The sequence below is a fragment of the Ruditapes philippinarum genome, unplaced genomic scaffold (assembly GCF_026571515.1).
Source record: "Ruditapes philippinarum isolate M1 unplaced genomic scaffold, ASM2657151v2 ctg1955_1_1_1_1, whole genome shotgun sequence".
Taxonomy (NCBI): domain Eukaryota; kingdom Metazoa; phylum Mollusca; class Bivalvia; order Venerida; family Veneridae; genus Ruditapes; species Ruditapes philippinarum.
Genome location: NW_026863477.1, coordinates 221,543 through 239,713, shown reverse-complemented (window position 1 = coordinate 239,713; position 18,171 = coordinate 221,543). Strand labels below are relative to the sequence as shown.

Sequence of the window (18,171 nt, the reverse complement as noted above, 5' to 3'; positions counted from 1 at the left end):
CGATTTGTTCATCAAGTCAAGTTTGGACTAAAGACATTAAAAATGGGCTTTGAAGAGAGTAACCTAGGTATTTCAGCCTTAAACATGCAATATAAACCGTTATCAGTCGGGAGCAGGTGTGAAAATTGTGGGCGGTTATAATGGGTGGTGTACATGTACTTAAACCAGAGGGTGTGTCAGTATTGCCAAGCAAGTGGGTGAAAAAGATCCACAAGAAAACATGAAACAATTTTACATTTTCATTTTTTTTACAAAACAGATTGGTCATCTTTAAAGTTAAATTATGACATAGTTAAGACCAAATTTTGATTATCCAGCTTTCAAATTTAAAAAAATCCAACATTTAACTGGCTTTAAGTATTACATCAAGCAAAAGTGGATACCAAAGCAGACCCTTTTATCTTCAATATGTCAACACAAAAAACTAAATAATAGGTTTAATATACTGAATCAGTGACTGTTACCAATCTGCCAATGAATATTTTAGTTCTCACACCAGTTATGTAACTCGTGTTGCTTTGACTAATTACTTATTTATTTACATATTTTAATTGAAATTTGATAAAATTCAGGTCAGGATAATTGTTATTAAAGCAAGGTGAGCAAACTGAATTTCATCACTTTGTAACAATTATCTTTGTGTACAAAATCCTTTCATAATATTCAATTTATGTATAATTGTAACTAATCCAAGCTTTTAATGTGGGACAGTTCATTGTAAATTTCAGGGATCAATTCTAAGTCAAAATCTACCACAACAATAAACTGTTTCATGATTTAGTGAGTCTGACCCGGTCAAACTTCCCACACAAAACTTATCTGGCTGTGCACACTGGTTTACCCTGCAATACCAACACCTGAGTTCACAATACCAGTGCTATATATTTCAACATGAAAGAGCTTGGAATGACAAACATTTCAATGGTTGACTGACTCAGTGAATAATTTCCATTTCCTTTACTTCATTCATATTTTATTACCAACCCATAAAAACGAAGAAATTTAGTTAAATTATTGTAACCCTTTTTCCACCGACTAAATATGTTATCTAATTGAATGTTTATGGCAAAATGCCAGAACAGATTCGATAAACCTGTCAACTACATTAATTTGTCAAAAATAAGTTTATTCAATGTTACCACTCCATGACTTTTATCTTTCATATGAACCTAACATGGGTTATTTGAACTTCAAAATCAAATATGACAAATTCGACAAATTTATATTTGACATCCTGTTTTAACTGCATAGGATTACCTAAATAAACCAGATTTTTTTTTATCAAGTCTATATGTAACAGTAAGTAAGTTTATTTGATAAGCTTGTTCAGAGTACAGCGTCTGGTCTTATAGTCTGTCTAGCATGATTCATTCATTTACCTCACAAACCAAACTGTAAGAGTCATACAACAACTACAGAAGACCTTTAGATTACCCCTCCCTGCAATTTTTTAGTTATTGCCATACCATTTTCTACTCTGTCCCACACCGGCACCCACATCAAGCCTAAGAATGCAGAGAGTAGGACTTATCTCAAACTATATTGCCAGCTAAACAGAACCATGGCCTTGCACTGACTCCGCAATTCGGGACAGACAAGAGTTTTAAAGAACTCTGCTAATTTTCCTTTCTCTCTCCCACACTGCCTTGGGGATGGTGGCCATGTGAAATATGTATAATCACCCGGTCTGAACAATGACTAAAATAATGTAAATCCGGCATAAAACCCAACAATAGTGTTATACAATATATTATATGTCAAGTAAATGAAGTAAATGAATCAGATGTTCTGACTTGAACAGGAAGTTAACACTTAAACAATTATCAGATTTTACTATCTTAAATTATTAAGTTAGACACCACTTCTAACATATACACAAATAACTCATGTACACTTTAAAATAAATACAGTGAAACAAATTCATATAAAATTCACAAGCTCCTCACATGTATAGTTTGATTGTAAAGTTTACTGAAATTAGAAATTCAAAACTGAAAGCATACAAACTGATAATAATAAAAAAATTGAAGACCAGTATATGCTTTTTGTGTTGATTATAATATAAAATATGAAAAACAAGCTCAACAAGGAAAAGCGGCGTTCAATGAATAATATAAGCCTAAAAATATCAATAAATTTTGTAATCAGTATCAAAGCAGTCCAGCCTGCGCATCCATGCAACCGGACATGATACTATAAACTTATGACCGACAAAAAGCTTTACTGATATTTTGCCATTTAAGTATAAAGAGGGTCAAGGCCTACACATCAATGTAGTCTATAATATTAAACCATGCCATACAAAAAGTTGCTGATATCTTTAAAACAAATCATGTTTACAGTCGACTAACATTCAGGAAAATGTTCTGAACAAAAGCAAACCATTGGTCATGGAAACAGGCTTTTCAATATTTCTGAACATGCCATAAATTATACCACCTACACACAGGTTGCAACTCTTGGGGAATAAAACCCATTATGATCAAAGCTTGATGAAGACTAATGAAAAACGCAGATAAGATCAAATATGACCTTCCGTAAAAATCGCAAATTCCAACGTAACTCACTGGAAAAAATGACAGAAATTCTTCCATTGCCAACAAAACTAACACAAATAAAGTTCCTACATATAGACAGATTTCTACACAATGTTCTTTATACAACCATATTTTAGTCACATTTAGTTGCCAACATTCTGACCTTTGAAAATGTTAAATATTTCAAGAAACAAACATCATATTTATTTTTCATCCATATATCATTTAAAAAAAAATTGACAAGGCTTGTATAAAACAGGAATTAAAATGTTGTTTTTTTCCTATTTCAATAGTTTCAAGATATTCACTTATATTCTTTTTTTGGGGGAATTGTTATTATTATGATAAAGGAAAAGGATGGACAATTCTTAAACAAACACTTTAAACTCGAAACAGGGAAAATTTAATTTTTCATCTTATTTCTTGCAAAAATAGAGATATAAATCTGTCATTTTGGAAAATACATGTATGACAATAGAATTAATATTCTCTGGTAAACCCCTATTCTGCTGAAACTGACTATGATAATGATAAATCCTTTGCCACAAGTATAGAGCCAGGCCAGCCTGCACGTTTGTGCAGTTTAACCAGGGTCTATACTGTTGGTACATAAATTTTTATACTTCAATATTCAAACCACTTAAATTTTGAATGCACTGTTCCAAAGTCAAACCGGAGCACATCCATTAAACACATTCTGCAGGTCAAGGGCTTGAAAGTATTAAGTAATTCACATGTAAACAATGATTTTATGAATAAACAAACAACATTTTCGAGTTGGGTAATATCACGTAAACAAAATCCTATGAAACGTACCTGACAAAATGGTGAAAACATTCATGTATTACATCAGATAAAACTCTTTTAACTTCAAAGTCGAACAAAAGGGCCGACAAAAACTTGCAGCGGACAAAAAGAAAATGTTTTTATTACAAACAACATGTTTTATCAACAGAACAAAAGGCATTCAATCGACATCCCTGTGTCTAAAATGGTCTGAATGTATCAAGTGTTGCAAAGCATTTTTCACTGCATTTATTAAACCAGTCCCACGTTAATCAAAACACGATTTTTCTTCATTTTTTTCGCCCATCAAATCAATAACTCAATCAGAGATAAGCATGTCTCTTCCTGACCGATTAAGCATTCAAACAGTTTTAACACCTCGCCACTCGAGACGATCATAATCTTCCTCCGCCTTAAAGCTAAGAGGAAGAATTATGGACTTATGTGTACGTTTTATGCAAACAGGTATTTACAACTAAATTTCCATTAAATACTATCCTTTAAAAACTTGTCCCAACATTTGGTCAGAGTCTTTTGTAGTGAATGGCGTAAAGTATTTAAACGACTCTAAATGTATTTTGTTATGAAGTAATCTTAATTCTTTATCTCAAAACTTAAAATACACTTCCAGCTGGACTACCCCAGTGTTGTGAACTGGTGAGAATAATTTTAGTTATGCGTTTGACCAAAAACAGTGATATTTCACAGTTTTCATTCAACCTCTGTGGGAAAAAAGTCTTAAATAAATTATTTAATGTAAGTAACGATATGAAAACCTACCTCAAACTGGCCAATTTGCAGTCTAAGCAGCCTTTAACCACTGTCTATTTAATTTATACACAGTTTGATTAGGCCCTAAATTTGTGATAAGTAATAACTTTTATGATAAAACAAACTGTTTTAGTGTTGCCGGTACTGATGGAGGTGGGGGGGGGGCGGTTTTGATAGTTCCCTCTTGTCATACTATTATTGTTTACATAGTTTGTCTGTTGATTCTCTTGAACTTTAGATGTTGAAACAAGGACCATTAGAATTCTTAAAAGTGCAAAAGAGCAAGAAGTTATACATGGGCAAATAAAAGTTATAACTGAACAGTCAACTCGTTTTATTGTAAACCTAAAACCTGTTTTTTTTTTGGTTGTTTTTTCTTTAAGTTGAATAAATCTTAAAAATCATGAATACATACAAATTAGCTGACAGAATATTCAGGTCAAAGATTTTACAGCGCAAATAAAACATAACTGCATTACAGCTGTCAATTCAAGTCTTAAATTACTTCCTTTTCTATTACCGGTATAAATACATTGTATATGCATTTACTAAATTTCAGAGGGAATTATTATGAATATATATTTCATTCATGGCAAATTGTAAAGGGGGAAAAAAACTTTCCTCATAAGCTTTTCAATAAATGTTAAAATTTAAATTCTTTATTTCCTATAGTGTTCTTAACAGTAGCATAGGTATAAAGCAATAAAATTATTTTTTATACTCTTTGCTGGGTAAAATTGTGTCTTTATCAAGTCACAATCATTGCATGAACAAGGGTGAAATATGGGGAAAAAAAGAAAATAAATAGCCCGATCTTTTTATAAGAACTTAAAGGAAGATATTTTGTTAAAGTTATGTGTTTGAAACTTACCACTTCCTGGTTTTTTACTGGGATTTTATATCAAACCAAAAATGTTTATGCTTTACTGGCTTTTTGATGGGTTTTAAGCAGTTTCATTCTTTAATTGTTTTAAGTCACAAACACATCTGATGGATCTAGGTAAAAAGTATGGCCAAAGGTCACAAGATTGTCTGATTGTAGATACATAGTCAAAATGGGAGGGGTCAAATGTCACAACAAAAGATATTATCTGGAATAAAGCAAATCTGGGTATTTCCTATCAAATGTTGAGGAGCAAACTATAGCTTTATGGTGCACTACCTTTTGCAATATATTGGTAAACATGATGTGTTTATTTGCAAAGTTGCAACTGTAAAAGTTTGCTTTATAATAACTTGGAAATTCCCAAATATTTTTAATTACTAAGTAAATCTATTATGACATGGTCGAAAGTTAAAGGAGTTAGGGTCTTAGGTCGAAATATAATAAAATATTCTTCCCCGAATCAAATAAAGTGGATTTGAGGTCATTTAAAATGGTGGGTCCAAAAAGTGGTGGAGGTTCAAAAATGGTGAGGGTATAACACTCAAGTCTTGGAGATCATGTTGATTAATCATGATGAAGAAAAAGATCATGATAATAACTTTCCTCTTGTGAGTCAGTTTCTTCTATGACTTATGCATTGTGGCGTACATCTTATAGAAAAAGCGGCGAAATGTGGTTTAGACCTTATAATATCCTGTTGTGGTTACACTACTGTTTTATTCCTGTGATTAAATCATCGGGCATTTACGTGCATGGTTGAAACATTTACACGTACATTCTTCGTTGTAGTGCTTTTCTTTTACATTATAGTCCGCATTTCAAGAGGTCGTTTCTTAAGTTGTTTCAAAAGTCGAGATAATTTAAGATTTCTACATTACCAGTGTAATCTATGTAATATCTAGGGACAGAAGATAATCTTTACCTTTCAACAATAAGCTGATAACAATTTTCAAGGTTAACAAAGGCAACAATATTGAGGATAGTAAGTTGTTGAGCTGTCTAAGATAACATACATTAAACCGACAATGGTTTCACCAAGTTAGACAAGTGTCTGATAGGACACAGTACATCATGTCAGGCCACTCTAAAACTTTAAAGGGTGGGGTAAAAAAAATCCTTAGATATTAACTTGATAGTAAATGATCAGTAATTGATGTTTTCTGCATTTTTTTTTTCAAGACAGATAGTAAAATTCCTACTACATACATGACCACTTAACTGAGAGTTGGAAATACTGTAACTTGCAATTTTCGCAACAAAGCAAATTTAAACCCTAGCACTGATTCAGGAAGTGCTGGGACAGAGGGAAGACAAAGGTTTGTTTAAGTGCTTTCTTTTGCAAAACCCAAGGCGTTGGAAACACCGTTACAAATGAAATGTGCATCAAATATTGAAAAATACCCTTAGAATCGCACATCCATGCAATGTTTATGACCAGAGACCATATTGGCAGCTAAAATACTGGATTTTTTCTAATGAAAATTTAACATCATCTAGTGTGGAATATCTAGTATTTGTCAAGGAAAATTCCTGAATCACAGCAGGGAAAAGGCTAGTCCAACTAATTGTACTGCGCGACGAGATATTGTGCTATTTTCGTGTCTGGGCAATATCTCGCCTGAGATTCTGCCCCAGAACGAAAATATCTCAGAATCAAGCTTTGGCACGTCAATATATTTTGACTAGGAAAAGGCTTAAAACATGATAGGACTGCACTTAATTCTCAATAATGTACTTTATGTTATGAGCAAGGCTATATTTATAATTGTCAACTGGTATATTATCAATTCAGTTTGGTAATTATAACCATTATGTCATTCCTTTCCCGAAAAACCGAATATCGAGAACAAGAACTGAGTATCAAGTTTTATTAGTCTTTTCTGAATGACAGCTTAACTGGACTCCGATCATCATAATGTCATCCTTTGTATTGACAAGGATTTCTTATTATATAACACAGCCATTAAAAATAACTGTCTGAAAACAGCCGTCAAAAAGGTAACGCATTGAACCTGTGAACTGATCATTACATATCGCCTAGGGCTGTCTACATACCAAACATTATCAGTCAATAGAAAAAAATTGTTACAAGGTCAAAGGGCACAACACAGTCGACACTGATCAATCGTTTTTGATAATCAATTACATATTTTAATGATTAATATAAATCAATATAAATCAATGAATTTCAAAACAATTATCTTGTCCCATTAATGTATAAAGTTTGATCACCAACGTAGTAATTGGTTTTAATCGATGGCTTCCTGTAATTTAAATCTCTAAATTGACACGAGCTCAGTGTAAGGAACACCTTACAAAAATGAAAATATATTGATAACAAACAAAAATTGACTTTAAAGTTCAAAATGCCACCTAGCAAGTACACAATGAGAAATATTTGTTATAAACATCATCAACCCCCCCCCCCCCCCCCCCCCCCCCCCCCCCCCCCCCCAAAAAAAAAAAAAAACAACAACTATAATCATAATATATTTTGTAGCAACAGTCTAGACATAGTCTATATAACATATTGGGACTAAAAACCAATTTTCTGATCAATATACAACAATTACACATGATTTATTTCAAAAGTAAATATCCGTAAATAGCAACAGACTATGCAACATCCAGGACTTTAGAAAAACCTGTTTTTGTACCATGATAATTTACAATTTTACCTACGATTAAGCAAGTCAATTATAAAAGTGCATATCGCATCGTTAAATTTAACTAAACAAGATATGTTTGTAAAACATGTATGCCCCCTATCAGCAGCCAATTATTCATGTGATAAGGTAATTATGCATGACTTCTGACCCAGTGATCAAACAATTAATAAGGGTTATCAAGTATCTACTGGTCATGACCTTGACTTTTGACCCCTTGACCCAAAACTCAATAGGGGTCATCTGCTGGTCAAGACCAATCATCATACAAAGTTTGAAGTTCCTAGGCCTAAGCGTTTTTAGTTAATTGATCAGAAACCGTTTTTACTTACAAGGTCAATGTGACCTTGACCTTTGACCCCTTGACCCCAAAATCAATAGGGGTCATTTGCTGGTCATTACTAATCACCATGCCAAGTTTGAAGTTCCTAGGCCTAAGGGTTCTTTTATTATTGATCCGAAACCGTTTTAACATACAAGGTCAATGTGACCTTGACCTTTGACCCCAAAATCAATAGGGGTCATCTGCTGATCATGACCAATCACTATGCCAAGTTTGAAGTTCCTAGGCCGAAGCGTTCTTTAGTTATTGATCAGAAACCGTTTTTATTTACAAGGTCAATGAGACCTTGACCTTTGACCCCTTGATCCCAAATTCAAAAGGGGTAATCTGCTGGTCATGAAAAATCACAATACCAAGTCTGAAGTTCCTAGGCCTAAGCGTTCTTAAGTTATTGATCAGAAACCGTTTTTACTTACAAGGTCGATGTGACCTTGACCTTTGACCCCTTGACCCAAAATCAATAGGGGTCATTTGCTGGTCATGACTAATCACCATGCCAAGTTTGAAATTCCTAGGCCTAAGCGTTTTTAGTTAATTGATCTGAAACCGTTTTTACCTACAAGGTCAATGTTATATGACCTTTGACCCCTTGACCCTGAAAACAAAAGGTCATCTGCTGGTCATGACCAATCACCATACCAAGTTTGAAGTTCCTAGGCCTAAGGGTTCTTAAGTTATTGATCTGAAAGCATTTTTACCTACAAGGTCAATGTGACCTTGCCCTTTGACCCCTTAACCCCAAAATCAATAGGGGTCATCTGCTGGTCATGACAATCACCATACCAAGTTTGAAGTTCCTAGGCCTAAGGGTTCTTTACTTATTGATCGGACTGTTTTTACCTAAGAGGTCAATGTGACCTTGATCTTTGACCCCTTGACCCCAAAATGAATAGGGGTCATCTACTGATCATGACCAATCACCATACCAAGTTTGAAGTTCCTAGGCCTAAGGGTTCTTTAGTTATTGATCGGAAACTGTTTTTACCTAAGAGGTCAATGTGACCTTGACCTTTGACCCCTTAACCCCAAAATCAATAGGGGTCATCTACTGATCATGACCAATCACCATATCAAGTTTGAAGTCCCTAGGTCTAAGGGTTCTTTCGTTATTGATCGGAAACCGTTTTTACCTACAAGGTCAATGTGACCTTGACCTTTGACCACTTAACCCCAAAATCAATAGGGGTCATCTGCTGGTCATAACCAATCACCATACCAAGTTTGAAGTTCCTAGGCCTAAGGGTTCTTTTGCTATTGATCGGAAACCGTTTTTACCCAAGAGGTCAATGTGACCTTGACCTTTGACCCCTTGACCCCAAAATCAATAGGGGTCATCTACTGATCATGACCAATCACCATACCAAGTTTGAAGTTCCTAGGCCTTAAGGTTCTTTACTTATTGATCGGAAACTGTTTTTGCTTACAAGGTCAATGTGACCTTGACCTTTGACCCCTTGACCCAAAAATCAATAGGGGTCATCTACTGATCATGACAAATCACCATACCAAGTTTGAAGTTCCTAGGCCTTAAGGTTCTTTAGTTATTGATCGGAAACCGTTTTTGCTTACAAGGTCAATGTGACCTTGACCTTTGACCCCTTGACCCCAAAATCAATAGGGGTCATCTACTTGTCATGACCAATCACCATACCAAGTTTGAAGTTCCTAGGCCTAAGGGTTCTTTAGTTATCACTCGGAAACCATTTGGTCTACGGACCGACGGACCGACAAGTGCAAAGCAATATACCCCCTTTTCTTCGAAATGGGGGCATAATTATACACTAAACCTTTTATGAGCTGCAAAAAGAGACAGACTTGTGTATCTTGTGCATTTTAACCCTAAATAACACACTAGATATATTATATCAACTTTTCATCTTTCGATCTAAACCTATCTTGAATTAACATCATTGTTAGGGGATTTCTGAAATTTTCAAAACCAGCTGATTGAATACTAGCTAATAATGCAAACCATGAACAGACAGCCTGACAGACCTTGGTGTGGCCCACTTGTTGTACGGGTAAATTCAGTCGCATCTAGCAGGCTACGTGTTATAATAATGAAGCTTATCACCAAAATCTTTAGAGCTATTATACTGCTCGTACATGTTGAAGTTTCAATTAAAACATCATCCATCTTTCTACTTCCTGCTTCTGTATTTAAAATCCTGTATCTTAACAATTAAACCTTCCCGATGCTAAAACCCACATACCACATCCTCCAAAATTTGACACACTATAGAAACTGAAACATTCAGCAAGACACAACCAAGTTGTTTCCTTGATGCATACAGGTAAATAATGCCTGTACTTGAGTAGAAGTTTATAAAAAAAATTTTTTTTTAAAGTATGCATTGAATTATGTTTTTATTGGTTTCGGACTCTGACCTGGTGCAGGAGTACTTCAGAAGCCACTCAGTTTTTTTTTTTCAGACTTGGACTGTGGTACCATTGTAGAATGATGAATCAACTGTCCAACAAATGCAAATCTTTAATTTTAAGATCAGTGGCATTACAAGGTCTCCGAAGCCTAAACCCAGTTGTTTGGGTCAATACCATAGTTATGGTTTTCTATTATAAAGTTTAATGGTTTTCAATAAATTCCATGCAATTGTTTTTATGGGTTATTATATACTAGCACTGTCATATTTAGCTCTCAAAGCTTTAATATACTTCTATTTCATTTTCATCCACCAAAAGATCATCCACCAAAAGATCATAATCATAATATATAACATATGTATTTTAACTGTTTGAAGCTGATGCTATAAAATCCTAAATATTGACATATGAACAACTTTACACATGACTTAACAAATTCGATTGCATCAAGACCTTTCCATTTCTGCATTATTCTTAAAAATGAGCCATTCTGCAACAGCTGCACCCTCTAAAAAAACATATGTCACATGATCCGATCACATGATACACAATGAGTATGCCTCATACATTCGTTCAACTAATCAATTTACATCTTATTATACTTTCATAGGTAAATAATGCTATGTTTAACATAAGAGCAGTCGTAAAAACATTGCCTTGGATGAACGATTCATTCATTTTTCGTATATAAATATTGCCCTCGGTCGTAAAACTTGTGTCACCTACAAGTAGCAGGTCGAGCCTAGCCAAATCTCGACATAAAGTGCAAACACTAAAACAAGCTATACAAATAGATCTAAACATCAGTAAACTATTTCTTCCCTGTATTTATTTGGTAAACCTGTATTTCAGCTAAACGAGAAATCTGATATACCAAAGTATAAGGTCAAAAAATAAATATGCAGTTCTATTTCAAAAGATTTATTGTGTTTTACTATCTCACAAATTTGATGGTTCAGTAAAATGATGTTAAACGATGGAAAGCTGGGTTTATGTAAATAATAATACACTAAAACAGTCACTCTGACAAATGATACGTAGATCTTGATATATAGCAAATTCCATTTTCATAATTTCATAAATATGTGTTACAATGTTCATTTAAGTCAAGAACCTTCTGTTTCTGTACAGAATATGCAATAATTCTTAGTCTTAACTATACCCTTTGTTACTTTTACTTCCATTCTTTAAACCTGAAATATCTATGGGCCTCTCATACAAGATAATGTACATGTATTCAACTTGGTTATTTTTTTTTATCTTTATTACGAGGCTTATTCACTTTCATTTTAGATGTCCCCAGAACAAAATGTTTGAGCAACTTTTCTTGAATACACATCAATAATAGTAATATACCTAAAGGTGGCAATTTGCAAATTAACCCAAAACCATCATGATTTCTGTCATCGAATTTACAAACAACTATCATTGAATTTAGTTTTACAACCTAATAATTGTACAATTTACGACATAAATATAACCCTATCAAATTGGCTGGCTATTATAACACAACAACTTTCATGACAATTATTAGTCCAGCACAATAGGGACACCATTATCCTATTATCTTAATGTAAACAAACTGTGTCCTCAGCACAAACTTTACCCACACATACAAAATGGACAAAGTAATATTTCAATATTTACAGTTCAACATTTGGCCAAACAAAACCAGGCTGAATAAAGACTAATCACGTAACAAACTGTCGCACATGCACCGACACGGATGATTCCCATGAAAGTGAAACTTTCTCCTTTTGCGGGTCTCCAAAATGGTATTCATACTTTCTTATTTTAAAACTTTATAGTACAAGTTCAGATTGGGAAAACACCAGTCCTGTCAAATGTACAAATACAGTAATTTCAGCTGGCCTATTTCGTTCTTTTTTATTCACAGAAATTCCCTTTTATTTACATAATTATCAGAATGTGTAGGAACAGCCCCTTACTCTGCATTAAGGCAGATTTATGATATTTTGTTTGGTTTGTTTTTTTTTGCAGGTTTTAACAAAATTTAGATTAACAATATCAGAAATAACAAATTAAGTAATATTGTGCATAAGACATGGAAATTAATGATTTGTGAATGTTCACACATTTCTTTAAAACTTGTAGTTCAGTTTCCTTGAGGTTGATTATTATTGTAAATACATGTATGTAAACTCATCTAGAGGTTTACAGCTAACTGAAGTGAAGTATTCAGTCTCTAGAAGGAAAATATAACATTGTTTTTGCTGATTTTTATATTGTAGACACTCTAGAAAAGAAATGATGCAAACCTAAGCATGCACATGTGTATTTGTGGTTTTCATTTAGTTTTACTAAACATTATAATAAAAGATTTTATTTCCGGAGTTAAATAATTTTATATAAATTATTTATCCAAGTTCCAGTTTTCTTATAAACTTCCTGTTTAAATCTTATTTGAGCTCTTCCTTAATGGAAATAAACAAGCATGCCATCTCAAAAAAAAAAAAATTATATACTTTGTATATCATGAAAAAATATTAAATCCTTATAAAGGCACAATGTTTATCACAGACAGTACCTGCTTTGAACTTGTATTTATTCATTGTTTTTACAAGGGATTTCAGTAAGGGTTAAAGAATATAAAAAATATTCAAATTAAGCAGCCATTTTTTAATCAGTATAGAGCCTGGTCAGACTGCACAAATGTCATAATGTTCTGTAGACTTAAGAGGAGCTGTGACCTAGTGGTTAAGGTGTCTGCATCTCAACCCAGAGATCATGGGTTCCAGCCCTACTTGGGGACTAATGATTGTTTATGACACCGGTACAGGGCAAAGGTGATGAAAAAAATATTCAAGTTAAGACCTTGCTTGCAACAGTTAAATAAATATACGTTTAAACTGACCTAGCTCTGAAACAATTGACAGAATGTTACTATCACTGATTGTAAATCATAAACATTGCTGGGGGATTATAACAGGGGCATACTGCATAAACAATGAATCATTGTCAAAAAAATCATTTTGTATGTACATCCCCAGGCCTGCTGGAATGAGTGAATCTACCAATGCGACCAGTGCAGACCAACCAAGATCAGCTGGCATATCTGTGCCATCTTATCATGGTCTGCACTGTTCGCTATTCAGTCAGTACAGATTTCAAAATTTTCCCTAAAAATGATGAATGGCTTTGTCTGTCCTATTAATTAAAAGATAGACTTGTAATCTTAGGATATTAAGTGTAGCAAGGGTTTATGTTAAATGCATGAGTAACACCACTGACTAATTACAGCTTAGTACAAGAAATTAAGATGTGCATCTAATTTCTTAATATTGCATTTCCTGCTTAAGACAATGTAGACACTGCACAGTACTTGTGTAGAGTGGATTATGTGGTCATATCAAAGTATAAAACTACTTAACATGTTAATGTTTTATAAAGTACTTTTATATTACCCTTCAGTCATACTCTTGACTTGTTGTACCATTGACACTTCACTTTCTATATTTTTCGTATTGTTGTTAACCACATAGGATTATCATTTTTTCCCTGTCATAACCAAATATCGGTCAATGGACCTTTTTTTTCTAGAAAAACACTCATTGAAAAGGTTTTTGACCCCTGATTAAATAAAATCAAAACCAAACCTCAAGTCCCTTCAGGTTCCTGACCCTTGTTAACAATTCTAACTATCTATGTAAAAGTTGATTCTTATACACGAGTGCCAAATTTTCGAGTTTCAAAGTAAAACTTAACCACACAATACAGTTTATACATTAAAATCCTGAGTATCTATTGAAAGACCCACCTTCTGAGCAATACATAACTGTGCATCAGATTCCCATCATCTTACACTGAGTAAATTCCATTTTTCAATCTGGACAAAACTGTTCATCAGTTTTTGGAAAAATTTAAAATTTCAACAAAAGATGTGCTAACTAAATAGCAAACAGTGCAGACCATGATCAGACAGCACTAATCTGCCAGCTGGCCTTCGTCTGCACAGGTCGCATAGTTCTATCCAGTTGCCAACAGCAAGGTAAGGGTATGAAAGATTAAAATGTTAGAAATATGGAAAGCCCTATAAACAAATGTATTCATACTGAGAGTTTTATCACATTCACTGAGCAAAATATTATGGACATAGTCATTTTATTTGATTATTATAATAATTATGAATTATAATTATAAATTATATTTGATGTCAAAAAAGGACACAAAAAATACAGGTTTTATAGCTGGTGACTTAAGGCAAGTAAGTGCAAGTACATTGTAATGCTAACCAGTCTTATTATTAATCAATTATTACTTGTGGAAATAAAAAAGACACCTTAATCTGAGCTTATTGAAGGCACAAATATCAAAATAATAAAGCCTTTCTCATTACAATTGTACTAAATAACTAATACAAAAATACCTCTGATCTATAGCTAATATTTTAGTCAGTTTTCACACCTTATGCACTTGTCATAAACAGACAATACCTGTTTACTGTGATGTCAAAGCATTTCATTGATAAAAGTACAATAACATAGGGATCAATATCTCCATAACATATCAAAGTTATTATCTAACTGTGACAGTAGTATTTGGACTGATCCTTTAATCTGACCTTAAATATCACCTATATTAAATCATGTGAAAATAAATTAAAATGAGAAAGGTCAATTTATAACCAAAACAATTATTGGAAAACATCCTACTTGTTTCACTTCATACAAATTATAATAATATTATATGCCTACCAAACAGGGACAGTCATTTTCAATCTTATATCAAATTACCTTACATCAACAATAAACCTTAACACTATTTAGTCTGAAATATAATATGTGATATCATATTATCTAACTGAAAGACCTGCAAAATACAAATCTGCATTAAACATGCATAAAAAACAAGCACATTGGTCATAAGATATGGACGTATGGTATAATTTATCGACATTTGAGGGGCATTTTACGATAAGTGATCATAACACTGATATTAATCAGAATAGCTCTTTGACATAATGACAGGGGAAGGACTGAATTTGCTAGATAAATTAACCAAACAGGACGTACATAATTAAACACTGGTCACTTCACAATTGAAAGTTATTCACCAAATAAGGAAATGGGTTAATTGTTTGTAATTACAATACAGAATAGGTTCCTAATTGCTTTATTTTGATTGGTCTCATTTATTTTCATAATTAGGAGTTTCAAACACATGTTAATGTCCTTGAATTGTTATTATGTGTACATACATTTAATTGTTATTATGTGTACATACATTTAAGTTAATAGGCAATAGTGGCAATGCTTTATAATAACTCTGGTAATGTGCATACACATGTACAAGTAATATTAAAATCCAGCAGTCTTTTCTTTGTACTTTCAGTTTTTGTAAAAGATTTGGCATTTCTGGACAAAATATACATTCAAATTTTACTTAATCATTTTTATATTTTATATGTATGTAATCCTATTATGACTGTAAATTGTATTGTATCTCCTATGTTCATTTATTTTCAAATATATCTACAGTAAATTTCAATTCCGTACAAAAAATGATTACATACATGCATATAGTGGTATGTTCTGCTCTTTATTATAGAAGGAAATAAAAGATTCTTTTTGCATATTGCCTAAACAAGACATTAAATTAAAATCTGACAGAATGTTTTATCAAAATTGACAAGAAGTTTTCTTTGAGCCATTTACTCATTTTATCATTAACTTGGACATATCATTCTGCCTCCTATCATGTGATTATTCATTTATTGTGTAAATCCATTACACCAACTTACTCTACAATCTCAAAGACTGGTGCTCTAGTCAAAATATACTGATTCTGAGATATTTTCGTTCTGGGGTAGAATCTCGCCTTTTCTGAGATATTCACCCAGACACGAAAATAGCACAATATCTTGTGGCGCAGTACAATTAGTTGGACTAAGAGGTGCTCAAATTAAACTAGATCATCACCCTACATGTGTTTAACTCATTTCACCAGTATTAAAACACATCAATATTATTTTGCTTCCTGTCATGTTACTGCCTAAGGAAACAGCACTAATGGCTAAATGAGATTCTCACTGATATGGGAAGTTTTAGCTTAAGGAACATAATTATTTAACTAAAAAAGCTTTCCATAATATTAACCCTAATCGTGCAAACATCTATATCTTATGCATAATAAATGCAAGAAAGACAAATTATAAATACCATATCTAAGATCACAGATAAAAAAGCGATAAGCTTATGAATTTAAAGATATGTAGCATGTATTTATCTGAAGTCTAGATAAAGTCTAATTGTCTAGTTTAAAGTTTATTTTAATTTGGAAGCCGTTATAAAAACATCTGTGCAAGTTCAAAATAAGAGAGACTCAGAAATAAAAAACATTAAATTATCATAAGTAAACCTATACAGATCCATACAATATAACCTTATTAGATGACATTATCTGATTTACTTGTTATCTGAGGTAATAAACTTCATTTCCTGGATATCTGATCGGCAGGTGTTTCACTAATTTCAAGTCGTGTTAAAATTGCTAATTAAAAAAGGATCGGCAATAAACAGCACATTATTTACAATTTCAAGCAACATTCTTTCAATATCTGTTCCAGTTTTTCAAAATCATTCATTAATTTTATCATAGGTAAGGTCGCCAAATAGCATTCGTTAATTCAACTAATCCAAAATGGCGGCCATACCTAAACCGGTGCGAAATCCTTTGAAGATTTTTGAAACGCCGACTATTATAATTTTAAACGAAAATACAGATTAATTCAAAATAAAATGCACTTACACTTTCGAATGCCGACCTCAAATCTTCAATTTGTTCCTGCTCTAAACACACAGAAGATCTCCCTGCCATTTTCGATACTATACTGAAGTAATCTAGCTCAAGGGTGGGACTGTCACGTGACTTATGTGTAAATTTTACCAAATTGTCAAAGTCGCGATATATCAGCAGGTGCGCGTGACGTAACAGCTGTCAACACAATCCATATATGGAAGCGTTTACTATGATAGGGAAATAGATAACTTAAAGTGTTAATAATGAATCAGTAATGAGTCAATTAATGAATAATTACTATAGTTATAGCATAAAAAAGTGTTTTTTTGGTTTAATTACCCCGAGACATTCATTTAGTGTATATTTTAATATATTTCATGAAAGTGTATACTTAATAAGATCAGGTAGTATGTTAATAAGATGTGCATTTTGTTCTTTAAAGAAGCTTTGCTGAGGCCCAACACCCAATGCAAATTTTATACAAAGATCAACTGGGGCACTTAAAATGGAGAGATATGCATGAGATAACTAGGATACATACCCACAAATAATTTATAAATCATATTTTTGTGGTATTTAACTGGCCCAATTTAGGGCATTTTTTCACAATTAAAATCATTAATCAGGAAAATACCCAAGTCAGGAAATGAGTTGGTCCAGACCTACATCAAATGGCACATAAGTCTTTAAAAAAAAAATATAGCCTATATATTTCTAATTCTGGCATTTCAAAAAAAAAAACCAGTGGAGTCCCTTTAATTAAGATATTGAATATATAATATATATAATAAAACATAACAGGAATTTATTATATGAATATAGGTTTACCTTTTGATTTATTCTTCCTGGCTCTTTATGCAAGAATTATGTTGCATAATATAGTCCTACACATACTAGTATAAAAATACATGTATCAGTTTTTTTTCGTTATGAATTGTGGAGGTCATGAAGTCACTGACAATGGGATAAAATGTCAAAATATATCCTTTGTAGTGGTTATTGTCAAATCAATACTTCTTATGTATAGTTGTGGAACTTGCA

At 32.9% G+C, this 18,171-nt stretch overlaps 1 protein-coding gene across 1 annotated transcript in view; it reads right to left on the bottom strand.

Moving 5' to 3' along the window:
* Positions 1-17,299, bottom strand: part of LOC132722177 (plastin-3-like) — a 33,998-nt gene extending 16,699 nt beyond the window's left edge. Inside the window, exon 1 of the mRNA XM_060706625.1 lies at positions 17,140-17,299. Coding sequence (XP_060562608.1) covers positions 17,140-17,208 — 69 coding nt within the window. The 5' untranslated portion in view covers positions 17,209-17,299. The remainder of the gene's footprint in view (positions 1-17,139) is intronic.
* Positions 17,300-18,171: the final 872 nt, after the last annotated feature.